Source organism: Pygoscelis adeliae, unplaced genomic scaffold (genome assembly GCF_000699105.1).
Source record: "Pygoscelis adeliae isolate BGI_AS28 unplaced genomic scaffold, ASM69910v1 Scaffold31, whole genome shotgun sequence".
In the NCBI taxonomy this organism is placed as follows: Eukaryota; Metazoa; Chordata; class Aves; order Sphenisciformes; family Spheniscidae; genus Pygoscelis; species Pygoscelis adeliae.
In genome coordinates, this window is record NW_008824233.1 from 4728678 (window position 1) to 4741264 (window position 12587).

A 12587-nucleotide genomic window follows, 5' to 3' on the forward strand; every position below is an offset into this window, starting at 1 on the left:
AAGCAGAGCTGAGCTCTGCTGGCCGTTCCCTCTGCGGCCGCTCCAGTTAGCATCCTTCCCTCTCTCTCTTCAACTCTTGTCAGAAAATAATTATTTCAAAGGCTTCTGCTCCACTGTGAAACTTGGCTGAAATTAGCTGGTGGATTCAGAAATGGTGATAAGGAGGTTGAACAGGCAGTACGATCATACAGTCCTCGTTTCCATAGGAAATGAGGCCAGAAACATTTCTATCTAGGTCAGTGGGATGAAGTCACGTTCTCCTTTCTTCTCCCTGCTCCACCAGGCTCCAACTCGCAGCTGTCCTTCAGCATCGCATCTGGGGACAGCGCGGGGCAGTTCGGCATCGACAACAGCGGGGTGCTGAGCATCAGGCAGCCTTTGGACCGGGAAAGCCAGTCGTTCTACAGCCTCGTCGTGCAAGCCCACGACATGGCCCCTCTCCCAGCCTCCAGGTACACAAGCACAGCCCAAGTTTCAATTATTCTGCTGGACGTAAACGACAGCCCTCCAAGCTTTATCTCCCCGAAGCTGACCTACGTCCCAGAAAACACGCCAATAGATACGGTTGTGTTCAAAGCGCAGGCGACCGATCCCGACAGCGGTCCCAACAGCTACATCGAATACAGTCTGCTCCGGCCTCTGGGAAACAAATTCAGCATCGGCACTATTGATGGTGAAGTGAGGCTGACCGGGGAGCTCGACAGAGAAGCCGTGTCCAACTACACCTTGACTGTGGTAGCCACAGACAAGGGCCAGCCATCCCTTTCTTCATCTATGGATGTGGTGGTTATAGTCCTGGACATCAACGACAATAACCCGCTTTTTGCCCAAAAGCTTTATAAAGTAGAGGTGGGAGAAAATACTTTGACAGGGACGGATTTAATCCAGGTGGCTGCTACGGATGGAGATGAAGGTACAAATGGGCAGGTCCGCTATGCCATCGTGAGCGGAGATGCCAATAATGAGTTTCGGATCGATTCTGTGACGGGGGTGATAACAGTTGCCAAGCCTTTGGACAGAGAGAAAAAGCCCTCCTATACATTGACTGTTCAGTCGGCCGACCGTGGGAGCAGCCCGAGGACCGATACCACGACAGTCAGTATTATTCTGAAGGATGTCAATGACTATATTCCTACATTTGAACTTTCTCCTTACTCTGTGAACGTCCCTGAGAATTTAGAGACGCTCCCGAAAGTTATTCTTCAGGTGAGTACATTCAGCAAATAAATATGTATTTCCTACAATTTTTAGCATGCCTCAGTATATGGTATCGATGTATAGTGTCTTTCCTCCAAAATTAAAAAGGTGCAAGCCAATTGAAAAGTTGCCTCTTGGCATTAATCTAACATGCAGTGGTTGTTGACTTGTTTTCCTTTTTGTTTGTTTGGGTGGGGGTGGTTTTTTTCTTGTTTTTTACCAAAAGTCTCTATTATGCTTTGGAGTTTTGTTTGTGTTTTCCCTACCTATCTTCCCGCCTACACTGGGACTTTAAGAGTTGCTGTCTCTCTCATCTCAATCTCAACTTTCATGCGACAAATCGCTGAATCTGATCGTTGCCTACATGGGATGAGGCTCTGTGCCAAACATTGAAAGAGCGCTAAATGGATTCAGCCGGCAGGACATGCAATGCTTGCTTTGATAGGGAGCTCAGCCTATACCAGATCATCTGTGGTTTTCACTGAGCCCCAACACAGTCTTTACTGTATTTATGCTTGAGAAAAATAAGTAATTGACTATTTAATATTTTCAAACTATGCTTTTAAGTCCATCACCCCTGTGTTAACTCATTTTTACAATTACAGCTAATTTATGCTAGCCCTTAAAGCATTTGGATTAATTCAATCCGTTAATTTGGATATTTCCTCTATCCCAATAAAATTTTACAGACCCTGCACTCATCAGTTCTTGATATTTCTTCCCACGTGTTTGCATTGCTTTTGCAGGTTGTAGCAAGGGACGACGATCAAGGCCTAAACAGCAAGCTTACTTACGTTCTGGTGGCTGGAAATGAAGAAGGAGCCTTTACTCTCTCGGTCAGCGGAGAGCTGCGCTTGGTGCAGAGCCTGGACCGGGAGGCAAAGGAGCAGTACGTACTACTGATCACAGCTGCTGATGCAGGTAAAGCAAATGGGCAGTCTCTGCCGGTGAAAACTCATTGTCACTTGAAAACATTGCGTTCTGGATAGAAAAGAAATATTTTCATGATGGTCTGAAATTTTAGCGGATGGAGATTGGTTCCCAAGCTTCAGTTTAGATCTCTGTGGGGAGAGCTGGGATTGCCTGATGTCAAAGGGAGTTCCGTTTCTGGAAATCAGGATTTTATCCTTATGTCTAGCCGTCTGATATTAGTAGGACTCACTACAGATTTAGGTAGGTTGATTTTTGCCCTGCAGTAGTAAGTGGTCCTACCTAGGTCATAAGAGCCTCATGCATAGCCATAAAAAAACCCAACATAAATGGCAATAAAACCCAATATAATGTTGTCATCAGAAATGTGCAGGCAGGTCAAATCAATGGCCAGAAAACAGCTATGGACTACTCAGTTAATCTTACCAAAATCTTGCCCCTGAAAAGTAATGGCAATTCACATGTCAAAGTTTTCATTTTCTGCTTTGCTCAGCATCTAGTCATACGTTTGCTCCAGAATCCCAAATGTATTCCAAGTTCCCTCAGTTTAAAACAGGACGTGAATTCTTGTTTTGAAGACTAATGGCACTTTCACTTGAGGTGTCCGAGGACAAATTTTTGGTTTCAGATTTTGGTGTGAATATTAATAACGAAGACATCCTGCATCACATTCTGGACTGATCTCTGGTCCCCCACGGTCTGATGGATTTAATTTACTGCAGAATTGTTCTTACTTTCTAATAATAAAAATAGAAGCAAACCCAACTTGTTGACAAGTGGATACAATTTTGTTTTCTGCCATACTGTGTGCAGTATCTTGTGGCAGTGACAGTATCTATGGCTTATATTTTCCTATTGCAGCAGTGCTCAGGTATTTCACAGTCTGAGCACAGCTGAAGCTGTGAAACACAATTCTAGGACTTGACGTATCATTTGTCTTGTACTTTGGCTAGAGATACTGTATGCTTTGTGTTTTTTACACTGTCTTTCCATTACTCTATAGCCACAAACTGCTCACTTGCGACTTGGACTTGCTTAGGCTTGAATGTCCTCATGTTCCTTCAGAAGCTGAGGCTGGATATGTAAGGGAAAGCAGATCCTTGATGTCTGTTTACTCTCCCAGTCCAAGCTGGCAGGAGTCAGTTAGGACTGTATAGAACTGACTAGCTCTACATACAAAATACCCAAAGACTGAACTGATAAGGGGTGTCACACAGCCAGCAATTATTGTCCTTCTTGGAAAAAGGAGAGGAGCAAGAAGTCAGTTGTACCCTGCGCCTAGCACAGTGTGTAAGCCAAAAGTTTGACAAAAGCACAATATTTTCCTAGACTCTGGTTTCTAAAAAATATGAAATCCAGGAGAATTACCCAACGATTCCAAATGAAAATATTTATTTGTGTTCCGAGATGTCTGAGTTTCAGATAATCCAGGGGAGACTTTAATACATGAAGCGCGCATGGGGCCTTTGCCATAAGTGGCTGATAATAACAGCAGCATGTTTCATTAGTTCCTGTGTTTAAACTTAGATATTATCCTGATTCAACATTCTTTGAAGCTGTTTTGTTTGGGTTTTTTATTAATTTGCTATGTTCTCATAAAGGTAATTCACAAGTTATTATTCCCTCCTATGAGTGTTAAAAGGTACTAGCAAAAGTGTTCAGAAGCAGATGTTCAGCAGTAACTTTAAGCTAAATTTAACTGTTCTACTGTGTTTAAGTTTACAGTCTGACTAATCCACAGTTAGTGTGATTTAGTACAGTTTTCAACCAGCCTTGTGAATAACATTAGATAATATCTTCTGATTAGACTGGAGACTTGCTCTAAATTCATGCCATCAAAGAATACATTTAAAACTCTGTTAGTCAGGATTTATCTAAACCAAAACATCACAGGAAAATGTCCAGCTTCTGTAGAGGTCAGTGCCAAAACTTTACTTGATTTTTGTGGACACAGGATGTGGACCATAATCATAATAGATACTTAAGTATGTAACATATTTAAAGTACTTTAAGAAATTCTAGGGGATCTCTGTTTTGTTTGAATTAGTCATACTGAGTTCAAGCAGTCTAGACGGTAAAGAACACTCTGGCATATAATTTGCTGAAGACCTCTTAAAAAGCCATGTTTGTCACAATAATGTGCAACAAACAGACCAAGTTACAGACTCTGGGATTTCTGTCAAGCTGCATCTCAAATTTTATATTACTATAAATTACATTATCATACACAGAATGCACATGTACTTCTGTAGACGTTTGGCAGCTGAGTTAGAAAAATATTAAGTGGGAGGAAGCCTTTCTAAAAGGGTTGCCGCTTATCAGAAGAATGTTATTACTTCAAAATATACAACACACTGCAAAAGCTACCAGTATGGGTATGTGATGGATATCCAGGTGGTAACACACTGACCTTTGGTAGTCGGTGCCTGCTTCATTAAAGCAGGTAGTTCTGGCTGTACTAACAGAAAAGATGGCAAAGACATGGTCTTGAAATGTGTAAGAAAAGTGTTTTGGGTATTATGTTCTTGAGCAGCTGCCAAAGGTTTATAAAAGAAACTCTCACAAGCATATCCAGCTCTTTGCCTAATGTAACTATTTCTTTGGAGTGTCTTAGTTTGTATTTGTTTGATAATGCTTAGAAAGAAGGATTTTGCGTAGAAACAATTCAACCAGAAACGCACAGGCAAACCAGGTAGTGCTCCTCTGTAGGAAAGCAGTGCCTGCCAAAATGTCGAAGAAAGCAGACTTGTCTGAAATTATCCACACCCGTATTATCTTTGAAAATAAATCAAGGAAAAGGTATTACACTTTGCACTTTGAATTTGGCTTTTATTAGCTGTAATAAACAGTCTTTTGGATTGTCTTTAGCAGCCCAAGCAACAGCCTTGCCATATATGGTGCATCTTATTTGGGGTGGTGTTTTTTTTACAGATAAAAATCATGGTAGACATCCAGATGCAGTTAACTCTGGAAATGTTTGGGTAGCACATGAACATTCTGTCTGTCCAACCCGCTTCCCATTTTTCTTAGGGTCTGCATCTCACTTTTTATAGGCTACACTGACTGGTTTAAAACATTAAAGGACGATATCCTGCTCCTATAGAAGTCTGTGCCAACTCTTCCCTTTTTTTCAAGGAAGCAGACACAATACATACTTAGAAGCACCTTTAGACATAAGAACTGAAGGATTGTCAACTTGGTTTTGGCTGTCTTCCTGATCTCCCTATACATAATCAAGGATTTCTTACTTTTCTTATGTTTATTATCACTTCATTAACTTGTGACTGTGGTTCTTACAGTGTTACCCTAGTCTCTGTATGGGGAAGTTGATGGAAGAAGAAGGATTTTTAATTTTTCATTATTTTTATGTAGAGGTGTTGGTCCAATATACTGAAAACATTCCGTGGCCTCAGAAGGGGCAGCGGCTTTGGTAATGGCTGTAATTTCATCCTCATTACCTTACGGGTTTTATAGCATGTATGGGCAGCACGTACACTGAGTCTGTTTGTAGCAGGTGAAGGATTAGGACGTTGCGAAGCAGCAGCCTGCGTAGCGTTGAGCCGGCAGGGCTGCATGGGATGCGGTGCCCGCGCTGGCTCAGAAATCTCTCTGCTTTCTCACGCCATGCAGGCGTGCTCTTCCAGAGCCCAGATCTCAGTCCTGGGCATGTGAGAAGAGTTGCTGAGTTATTAAGAGTTGAGCTGCTCGTAAGCATGCTGGGCAGGTCAGACGGGGACCGCTGGTGGGACCACATGCACCAGCGATGGAAATTCGAGCAGTTGTTGAAAAAATGCTTTCCCAAGCAAGGGCTCCCCTCAGGCCCAGAGAAGTCAGTCATGATATATGCACCGTCCTGGCTCTGGCCCAGCTATTCCTTGGCCTTGCCTGCTAATCCTCCACCCGGTCCTCAGGGTAGATCTTGGGTCGGCAGAGAGTCTTCCCTCCACTCTGGGGGAGGGAAGAGGCTGATAAAACGTTTTCTGGCGCTTGGCTTGGTGATTTGTGGCCATGCAGCCTGCTTCATGCCCAGTTTCCACAAGATAGTCTGCACAAAGGTTCTTGATTTCAACCTTGTTTTATCATCGCTCTTCCCTCACTTCTGCGCTTCCACCCTGCTCTAACTTCTGCTGGGTCTCAGATACTAGACTGCCGCTCTAGGCAGTGGGGATTTACAAAGACACGCAAAGCATCCATCACTAGGAACATTCAGCATCTTCCAGCGCTGTACACCTGTGGTTTTGATTGAGAAATAAAACATAATTCAACTCCAAAATTTACCCATCCCAATTTAGGGCTCCTCTTGCAGCACAAGCTGTAACACCAGAGTGCGTGAATTATAAATATAATGACAGGCAAAATGATGGACTATGGAATAACATGATAGTATTTAGATTGCAGATGCTCCCCCAAAATGTCTGCTAACATAAACGCCAAGAAACCTACATGCAACTATTTGAATGTGTCTTTATGGGTCTGTTTCTAGCACATAAATCATCTGTTTTGCTTCGCTATACCCTTCTTCATGGCAAAATGGTTGGGAAAAGAGACATTCTATATTTTTTTTTCACCCCATCTGGTGGGGACGCAGCGCTGGATAAACATTCAGTTCTGGCACCATGACAAGAACTGGTGCAGCCGCTTTTATCATCCCTGTCTTTAACTCTTTGAGCAATTTTCTGGAGAAAATGTTAGCATTCCAACAGTCGTTCTCCTTTTATTTATTGGTTGCAGGGATGCCGAGTAGCACATCTGGAAACCTGCTAGCTGCCCAGGACTACTGTTTAAATAAACTGCAACCACCACCTCTTGCTTTGGTTGGTCAGAAGGGCACGTTGCCACAATAAAACCAAAATCAAAATGTGATGTTTCTAATTAGAAGCTGTGTTCCTGTGGGGTTTTAATTTTTTTTTTAAATAAGCTATTTACTGATTTAGATAAATAGTTCTGAAAGAAAGGAATCAGTGGACTGATTATTATATTTAGTTAGCTGTTCTTTGTATACATCCCTGGCCTGTATGAAAAACAACCATATGTTTATTCTTTAGAAAATGTTGGTCCCCGACTTATGCATTCTTTCCTTCAAGAATGCAGGAGGGCAACCAAGCAGAGAGGTTATATCCTCCTCAGGAATTCTCTTTTGAGGTAGACTTTTGGTTCCCTTCAATTCTAAAATCAGATGAAATCTGACAATGTAGTTGTATTGTTTTTTAACACATTTTAAGATATTTCCCAGTTTGGGGTGACAAGTAAAGGACAACCGTATTTTCTAGTAATGGTAAGAAAGAGTCTTGAGGGTTAACACTGTCTGAGATTCATGTGACTGGGCTTAGAGACATTTATACTCATCCTGTTTTCTTAGCGTACATTGTATTTCTACTTAACAGGCACTCTACAGTGTGAAAAGATGTTGCCTTAAAAGAATGAGTTGTATTTTTAAAACAAATTCAGCTATTTTTAAATTTTGGTGCTGTCAAAACAAACAAGCAACTCAGAAATTTCAGTTAGAAATGTCCTGTTTTCCATGCTTTCTGTGCTATGTCTAAATATACACATCGCTTCAGGCTTCGGTGAGCTAAATGAAGCTGACGTATGCTTACCTTGGTGCTTAGCAGTTTACATAATGATTGCTCTCTTCTATGGTCTTGTTTTATGCCACAGCTGTTTCAAAGTGAATATTGGTTTCTCTCCCAGCTCCATTTATTTCCTTGCCCTTATGGAAGCTCTTCCTCGTGTCAGTGCTGTCTACCTGAGTCTAGCTTTACTGGTTTCCTATTTTACTGGTTTTATTATTTTGGCTCTTTTAATACTGGTACTAAAACTATCATTTTAGCAGTTTTGCATGATTTTTAAATTTATTTCGAAGTCACATAGTGGGAGAACCGAAATGGCGACAGACTCATCAGTGAGTTCATAGTGTTCATTTTGTCTTACCATCGTCTAAAATTAGGAGAGAAGAGAATTGAGAGTGGCCTTTTGTAGCTGTGGGAAGCTAATAGCAGGATCTTACCCTTTCACGGAGCCTAGAAACTGTTAGCACTTTTTAATTTTTCTCTAGAAGACAAAAGCTCAAAAAGCTATTTAGGAAGCGGGTTTATGGCAAAGTCAGTCCAATGTCCCCTAGAGAGTAATTGTCAAGGAATAGAGCGTATCCACATCTATATGTTGTGACACTTTTACTCCCCAAAGGAGATGAGGGCTTTAGCCCATCCCTTCAGAGGACCGCCCCGTGAGATGTGCAGTCCAGCCCCAGAATACCATTTGAGGGATTTAGTCTTCTATTTGGCGTTAAAACTTCATTATTAGATCACTATTTTCAAAATAGTTCAGCGAGAGCCTCTGGGCTAAATCCAAGCACATATGTTCTTTGGGGTGGGGTAGGGGAGAGACGTATATTCAGGTTGGCAAAGGGCTCAGGCTGGCCAGCACAAGCTGAAATATCTGTGAAAACAATGAAAGTTAGTTTTTTGCTCAGGTTAAAATCATGGACAGAACTTCAGCTTTGAAACCAACTCAAACTGATGGTGGATTTTATTTGGACAAGGCAATCAGAGTTAGAAATACATGTTAAAGATGTTTATTCTCTATAGTTCAGACATACTTGTGGACTTTTAGAAAAGTCCTCAATTTAAGTGCACACCTCTCCATTCAAACATTTCTCACATTTGCAATTCCCTTTCTGCCCCCTCTTGGGATCATGGAGAATCCAGCGAGTAATTGACGGGCTTATTTAGGATGGGATGAACTGCTTCTATCTGAGGTTTGTTGCGTGAGCTGTTCTCCATGTCACTGCATTCAACAAAAGAAAAAGGGAAATTATTTTAAGTAATGTAAGACCTTCTAATCTGCTGTTATTAATGTAGATATAAAATAGACCAATTACTGAACTAGAGCCTTTAGAAGTATTATTCTTTAGAAACAAGTCTTTAGAGATTTTGCATTGACAGAGACAGAGGCAAGAAGGTTCAGAAACTGGGGTGTTGGAAGAGAGCCAGGTATGGCAGAACTGACACGGGAGGGGGGCATCAAGCACAGTGTGTGCATGTTTGTGCTTTGCAATATAAAAAACCTGCAGTCTATCTGCACAAAAACATAGTTATGTTATTGAGACCCAGGTGGTGTTGAGAACTCCATAGGTTCTATCTCAGTATGGATGCAAATCCCATAATTGTTTTGTTGGTTTTTGTTTTGTTTTTTTTAATAGACAAGGAGAATCCTAGTGAGGTTAATGTACTTCTTGTCTAGAGTCTAGGAAAGCATAATATAAGGTGTAGTAACACATCCAAAAGTTTTAATCTCTCTACAGACATTCTTGGAATTGTAGTTGAAAATATCAAGTTTTATTATGTAACTAAATCTTTTACCTCTTTGCATCCCTCATAAGTAAAAGAAATCCAGACTATTGATAGAAACATCATTATTTATTAAGAATTTTTTGTTGGTCGTAAATGTTGGTGAGAATTGTTGTTGGCTCTTTCAAGAAACATAATACTATGCCACCAAAAAAGACTGAGTGTAGGTGATGGTCTTTCTTATTCTATCAAGTTACCTCATCACTAATGAGGTAAACAGGAATGTCCAGTAATTCAGTGTTGTTTCTCATCATCTAGAGTTTCTTACAAGAACCTCGAAAAATAACAAAGGAAAAAAAGAGAAATAAAGGGCTACAAATACCAGCTTTGCCAGGGATGCATGTGCCATGAACTGTCAAAGCTGATTTCTGCTCCTCCTTAAAGGGTTAATCTAATAAAAAGCAATTAGCATCATCTTTAATGCAGGATTACAGATTTATCTGGTTAAAGTTTGAAATACTTTCAGTCATAAATGATAAAAATATTGATCTATGCTAAGCTGAGATCAACTGTACTATGTACTGTACTGTATGGAAGACATAGTTCAAAGAAGTTCTTACCACTCTCTTTCAAGTAGCTTATCTGCTTGGTAGGGACATTTTTTCTCCTTTATTTCCATCCACATTGGGATGGAATTTTCCATCGCACAGTTGGGAAAAAGTCCTTTCTCGCTTTGGCTGAAATACCATTGTTTTCTCAAGTTGTGTGATTCTATCTTGGGTTAATTTCTTGAACGTCACCCCCATGTTCACAAAAGACTGGTGGGCACTTACTGTGATATGTAGCAAATATGAATGGGATGCAGTCACTTCAGGAGCCTGCTTAAATTAGTGTGAAGTTCATTAAACGAGCCAGCTACCGTCCTGATCCTCAGCCTCATCTCACATGCATGGTCTTAAGACCTACTTCTCCCCTCAGCCCTACCACTGTTGCAGTACTGCTTTATTGAATGTATATTGGACAGTCAGGCACTGTTACCAGTAAACAGTTTATTGTGAACGTATATATAGGGGGAGTGATGAAAAAGTGAGAATTGAACGTATGAAATATGCCAGGGCAGTTAAATTTTCTCTGAGTTTTGCCATGGTACAGAAAAATACTCTGCAGTATTGATCCAAATGAATGAAAATTTGACTGTCAGACCTTTAAGCTGTCTTCACTGTTGTCCTGGCTTTTTTTTGCTTTACTATTATTTCTTAACTTCTTGGCACTAGTTTGAGGGGAAAAAAGCAGGTATCTCTCTTTGAAAAAAGTTTCAGGTAGATGTATTTAAACTGGAAAACAAGCTAGAATATAATGGTTAATATGTAGGATTTAGTAGACGATCGAAAACTTCAAGGAAGAAAGAACTGTCAGTTTGTAAATTTTCAGGCTGTTACACTTCCTCTCTTATCTCTTCATTCATCCGTGATTAGTTTGGAAGAATCCACTATGATTAGTTTGGAAGTTTTAAATGAAAATTAATTTAAAATTATTGTCCTTCTGCTTACATCACTTTTATATGAAATTCTACTTCAAATGTGCTAATGAGTTCGCTGAATGTAATCTGTTTTGCAGAAGAATAAGATAACTAGAGTAGTCATTATGCTATGCAATTTCTCAGCCTTTGAGAAATACTAAGATTTTTCCAGTCTTGGTGATCTTAAACCATTTTTGAAGTTAAACGTTACACCTTATAAATTGACAGTCTACTAGCTCATTCTTCAAATACAAAGCTACAATTTCAGGAAGCCTTAATTGCAAGGATAAAACAAGCAAAACATGCACATATGGCCTGAACACTTATCCTGCTGGTTAATCTTCACTATTTATACAGGGTGTTTTTAAAGCATAATTCAAAATCATGCATTACAGGAATTTCGCTGTGGGATATTCAGGAGTCACAAGCAGTCAAAAATTGCCTTAGTCAGCAGTCCCTGCAGGAGCCAGCTTCTCTATTTTTTCTGTTTACAGCAAGAACTTATAACAAGGAGAAGTAATTTGGTGGTTTTAAGCAAATATTTTTTTAAATGTCTCTGCCTTTCTTTTAAGTTGCAGCTCCACTTCCTTTAAATCTTACTTCGGCCACCAGAAGCCTTGGTGGTGCACATGGTCATGCCTGCCCTCCCAGAACCGCCTGCAGTGCAGGCACAGGGGGGATGCACCCTTATGACCAGCCAGGTTTTGTTATGAGCATTATATTCAGCTGTGAAACATTTTCCTTAAAGATTCATTTTCTGAAACGTATTTGGAAGAAGGCAACTTCTCGCTCTGAGATTAAGCGCAGGTCTGGCTCAGAAACCCGCGATACCTGTGTCTTTTCTGAGCACCGTCTCCAATGACCTATACCTTGACTAGATTACAAGTGTATGTCAAGGGGTTAACGGCACATGGGATTAATGCTTGTGCCTTTCGTGGAAGGAGAACGAAACCTGACAGCCACAAGTCGCTAGCTGGTATCTGCTTATGTCAGCAACCCTGTATCCAGCTTACGCTGTGGGCGGTGGAGCAGGACTCGTTCAGCCTTTCCTTCATAACGTTTTGAAATGTGCTAAACAAGCAGCAATGGGGGAAAATGCTAAACTGGAGGAATATATTATCTACCATTTCTCAGATGTGTAAGTGATAAGTTTATGATAATGAGCGTGTGTATGTGTAGAATGAGATTGTTACGTGCAACAGCTTGAAGTTGTGCTAAATATATACTATACCTTTGCTTTATTGCACGTGTTTTGTTCTCGGTCTGTAACTGTGTTCCAATAGGTCCAGCTCTGTAATAGTGCAACAGCTTTTTTTTCCTCTCTGGGTAAACAGCTGCAGGTAACTTGTACTGAGAGGAAAAGAAGAGGGATAGGGAAATGTATATACACCAGAGGACTTAAAGCTGTCTCTGTATGTGCATACAAGTCCCACCCTTTCAGCAGCATATTAAATGTATTGCAATGTAATGTTGCCCCTGTTGTGAAACTGCAAAGCTTAGTGAATTCATAGAATCATAGAATGGTTTGGGTTGGAAGGGACCTCTAAAGGTCATCTAGTCCAACCCCCCTGCCATGAGCAGGGACATCTTCAACTAGATCAGGTTGCTCAGAGCTCCGTCCAACCTGACCTGGAATGTTTCCAGGGATGGGG

At 40.8% G+C, this 12587-nt stretch overlaps 1 protein-coding gene across 1 annotated transcript in view; it reads left to right on the forward strand.

Moving 5' to 3' along the window:
• The window catches only part of FAT4 (FAT atypical cadherin 4), a 161550-nt gene that overhangs the window by 97223 nt on the left and 51740 nt on the right, over window positions 1-12587 (forward strand). Inside the window, 2 exon segments of the mRNA XM_009334958.1 lie at window positions 284-1206; window positions 1944-2118. Coding sequence (XP_009333233.1) covers window positions 284-1206; window positions 1944-2118 — 1098 coding nt within the window.